The following is a 4,651-nucleotide window of genomic DNA, read 5'->3' as shown; positions in this document are numbered from 1 at the left end:
TATTATACCACTTGATAAGTAAAAATTATAGCTGAAAGCCGTACATTTAATTTACAAGAATGATGCGTGAGAATTTTAATTAGACAAAAGCAATCTATTTTCGCCATACGTGGAATTTAATAATAAATAGAGATGACTCTCCTAAGAAGTATTAACTAATACTTCCAATGCCCTTTAATAGCGCCTAGTATACATGCCGATGGGATTAAGCCTCAATAACATGACTGGCCTCCCGCGTTTCTTTAAATCTATTATTAACAATAATTAAAATTATGCTAATTATACTAATCATTAATAAATGAGTCTGTTAAAATGGGCGAAATGTCTCACAATTGCCTCATTAAATATTTCATAAGTCTCGTGATTTTTATATGAGTTCGATCCTCTCACTGATTGCACCAAATACTTACATCGGGACCTGCTCGTGCTATAATTCAGGTATCCCAAGTGTATTTTAAGATTATAATAAATTATTAGGGTGGAAAAGGTAGGCTGAAAATTGTGAGAACCCCGACCCCGATTTTAGATAAATTCAAAATAAATGTAAAAATCGGATTACTTAAATCCGACAATAAGTAAGTCCTTTCTTATAACTTATTTATATGAAAGTATAAGATATCATAAATAGTACAGTAAATCTACAAAATGAAACTTACATGCTCTATGAAAGCAGCTAAAAACCGATTTATTGTCACATAAGATTGCATTCCATAGTCTGTGTTTGGTAACTGATTTTTCCCTTCTTTTGTAAAACCAGTAATATGAAAGTTTGAAACCTGAAATAAAATATATGTATTTAATAGTACAGAGATAATTTAAATTAATCCTATTTCAATAATCTAAAACATTAAAAAATAGAAAAACTGTAATTACATATGTCTTGTCCTGGTACATCCCTAACTACTAGTTTTAGAAATTTATATATGAATTTTATTGGGTCATAACAGTGGTATGTGTGCTATTATTTGGAAGAATTTTTAATGAAGGGGTGGAATGAGCAGAGGAAGAGCAAGTAGATGGCAAGGCAAATTTTAATGTCAAGAACATGATGGGATATAACAAAATCCAGGCAATAATATAATGAAAGTGAAAGACTTATATTATTATATTAAAGGTAAAGAGTAATAGAGGTATGAGAGTCCATTCAGAGCGATAGTCACTTGCAAACAGTGTCGTCATGATTGAAAGTTTACAATCACCTGAAAAGAGGTTCATATTGAGCAGTAGAAGATCCTCATAATGACAATGCCATAGGAGTCTGAAGTAGAGATGCGACATCGATAAAAAAACATCGATGTTTTTTTTTAACCATTTCAGTAACATAAAGACTGTTCTAAAGACTACCCATGCTCCGGCCAGTCAGAAGTGCTTTTTCAATCAACCAATAGGACATGGACTCCAAAAAACATCGATGTTTTTAAAATATCGTTGCTTACAATACATTACCCAAAATACATCGATGTTTTTGAACATCGATTTGAGTAACATGAGGTCTGTTCCAACATCACGGATTTTAAGGCCTGCCAGAAGTGGTTTTTGAAAGTAAGAATCCGACATCGACTACAAAAAAATCGATGTTTTTACAATTTCGTTGCTTACAATACGTTACCCAAAATACATCGATGTTTTTGAACAACCATTTGAGTAACGTAAGGTCTGTTACAACGACTATCCAACGATCACGCATTTTAAGGCCTGCCAGAAGTGGTTTTTGAAAGTAAGAATCCGACATCGACTACAAAAAAATCGATGTTTTAAAATATCGTTGCTTACAATACATTACCCAAAATACATCGATATTTTTGAACATCCATTTGAGTAACATAAGATCTGTTCCAACGATCACGCATTTTACGGCATGTCAGAAGTGGCCTTTGAAAGTAAGAATCCGACATCGACTACAAAAAACATCGATGTTTTTACAATATCCCAACGTTGTTTTTTGTAGTCGATGTCGGATTCTTACTTTCAAAAACCACTTTTGGCAGGCCTTAAAATGCGTGATCGTTGGATTGTCGTTATAACAGACCTTACGTTACTCAAATGGTTGTTCAAAAACATCAATGTATTTTGGGTAACGTATTATAAGCAACGATATTTCAAAATATCGATGTTTTTTCTAGTTGATGTCCTAATCTTTGATACAAAAAGCATTTCTGACTGGCCGTAGAATGCGTTATCGTTGGAACAGATCTTATGTTCCTGAAATGGTTGTTCAAAAATATCTTGTAAGCAATATGTATTGTAAGCAACGATATTTTAATTTTGAGATTTGATATTTTAAATCATCGATGTTTTTTGTGGTAGATGACGGATTCTTACTTTCAAAAACAATTTATGGCAGGCCTTAAAATGCGTGATTGTTGGATTGTCGTTGTAACAGACCTTACGTGTATTGTAAGCAACGATATTGTAAAAACATAGATGTTTTTTGTAGTCGATGTCGGATTCTTATTTTCAAAAACCACTTCTGACTGGCCGTAAAATGAGTTACGGTTGAAACAGACCTTATGTTACTCAAATAGTTGTTCAAAAACATCGATGTATTTTGGGTAACGTATTGTAAGCAACGATATTGTAAAAACATCGATGTTTTTTTTTTTGTCAATTTGCATTCTTTTTTGCAAAAACCACTTCCGACTGGCGGGAGTATACGTAGTCGTTGGAACAGAACTTATGTTACTCAAATGGTTGTTCAAAAACATCGATGTATTTTAGGCAAAGGTTTGTATGTATTGATTTTTTAATATTAAGCATAGATATTTTAAAACATCGATGTTTTTCTAGTCGTAATTTATCTTTATTACGTCCTTAGCGTTGGAGGTCCTTTTTTATCCCACCACATTGTTGATAGGAAATTGTTTATACCGTAATTTTTTTGTTTTCATTTAGTTACTTTTGGAAAACAAAAAAAATAAAGATTGGGACAAACGTAAAACATCGAAAGTAAAACATCGATGTTTTCAAAACATTGACATCGATGTCGCATCCCTAGTCTGAAGTGCCAACATCAAGGCACCTGAGAAGATCGTGTGTGACATTTTGTCTCGATCACCACTATTTGGTCGCCAGGAATGATGAGATCTGCCGAGCGCTGAAAGATGCGTCCAAACCGGGGCGAACATAACATCTATACGTCGGCAATGGAGTGGATTTGGGAGAAGATAAAACGCCTTTGGATATTGGAGAAATTCGGAATGGATCGAAACTTCGTTCGTTGCCTAATAATGGTGGAAACCGTTCAGGACAGAGATCAACAGAGGGAGGTCACCTTGGCCTACCACCAGGGGAAGACCAATCACCGAGGCTTGAATGAGACCTACCAAGCCCTGCGACGGAAATATTTCTGGTGGAATATGCGGAAAACGATTCAAGAGATAATCGGGAACTGTGAGGTGGGCCTCAGCACCAAATACAACCGACACCCACCCAAGGCGACACAAGAGGAGACACTAATGACGAACACACCGTTAGTCGAATTACAAATCTACACTTTCACCTGGCGGGGCTACAAGTGGGTTACAGTGATTGACCACTTTAGCAAAGGCACATCAGATTCGAGAAAGATCGGCCGAGGCGGTATTGGGAGCGCTGCGTTTATGGTTCCAGTTCTATGGAGTACCGGAAAGGATATCGTCTGATGCGGGATGGGAGTTCGATAACGCCAACGTCAGAGAAGAAATGAAGGCTTTGGAGGTAAGGTGGCATCTAAACACCCCAGGACACCCTAAGAGCAAGGGGGGTATAGAGAGGCTCCACGGTACGTTAAGCGATCACTTGCGGGTGTACCAGCTAGATAAGGGCCTGGAACCTGACCAGGCTATGATAAGAGCTATAGCAGCCTATCACCACTCCGAGCATACGGTAACGGGATTCGCTCATGTCGAAATTCTGTTCGGACTTAGAGGGGCACAAACGCGATTATAGAAACACGGTGATTGACGCAGAGGAGATCGTCGGTAACGGAATGGCACTGAGAAAAACGTGGGACATAGTGAGAAAGAGAATCGAAAAGGAGAAAGCCAAACGCGTGGCGCGACATAAGGAGGGTGTACGTGACATTGTAGGGAAAATTGATATAGGGACAGTGGTTTACTGTAGATTGAGCTCTAACAGAGGTAAGGACCCCCAAAGATATGAAGGACCATTCAGGGTGATTACAATTAGAGAGCATAATATAGTAACAATAGAGAGTATTAAAGAACCAAAAAAACGAAGGACGGTCCACGTAGAACAACTCAAGTTCCTCATAATGAATAATCAATAGGATCTGGAGTTTTCTCATCAATGTAAAAGTTTTTTTTTTGGCAAAGTTTCATAGTTAGAAGAACGGAGTGACAAGTTTTTAAATAGTTCAAGTGTTAATTTTAGTTTATGAAAAGTGTATTTTTTTAGTTTTCGTTTTTTGTGTATAGGTTAGTTTTTTTTTTGTTTTTTTTTGAGTTTATGAGGCCTGTTCATAAACAGGTAGGGAGGAGTTATGGTTGGCCAAGGCCTGTATACAGCTCTAATCCAAACTCCCCATGTAAATAAACCTCAATAATGTCTATAAGGAGCATCATAGAGATAATAAAGTAGTATCTTTCTAGCAAGCGTGCGGTTTAATTCTGTTCCCTCTATTCCTTTTTCTTCAAGCCTTTCAGTCCAGTTG

General features: G+C 36.7%; 1 protein-coding gene across 1 annotated transcript in view; it reads right to left on the bottom strand.

Annotated features, from left to right (window-relative positions):
* LOC106691638 (meckelin) overlaps window positions 1-4,651 on the bottom strand; it is a gene marked incomplete at both ends in the record, with an annotated part of 47,442 nt that overhangs the window by 31,178 nt on the left and 11,613 nt on the right. The window contains 1 exon segment of the mRNA XM_067052990.1: window positions 657-776. Within this exon segment, the coding sequence (XP_066909091.1) occupies window positions 657-776 (120 nt within the window).

Source organism: Halyomorpha halys, unplaced genomic scaffold (assembly GCF_000696795.3).
Source record: "Halyomorpha halys isolate HHAL.00 unplaced genomic scaffold, Hhal_1.1 Scaffold2588.1, whole genome shotgun sequence".
NCBI lineage: Eukaryota > Metazoa > Arthropoda > Insecta > Hemiptera > Pentatomidae > Halyomorpha > Halyomorpha halys.
The sequence above is the reverse complement of the archived record's forward strand: the minus strand, read 5'-3'. Positions and strand labels throughout refer to the sequence as shown.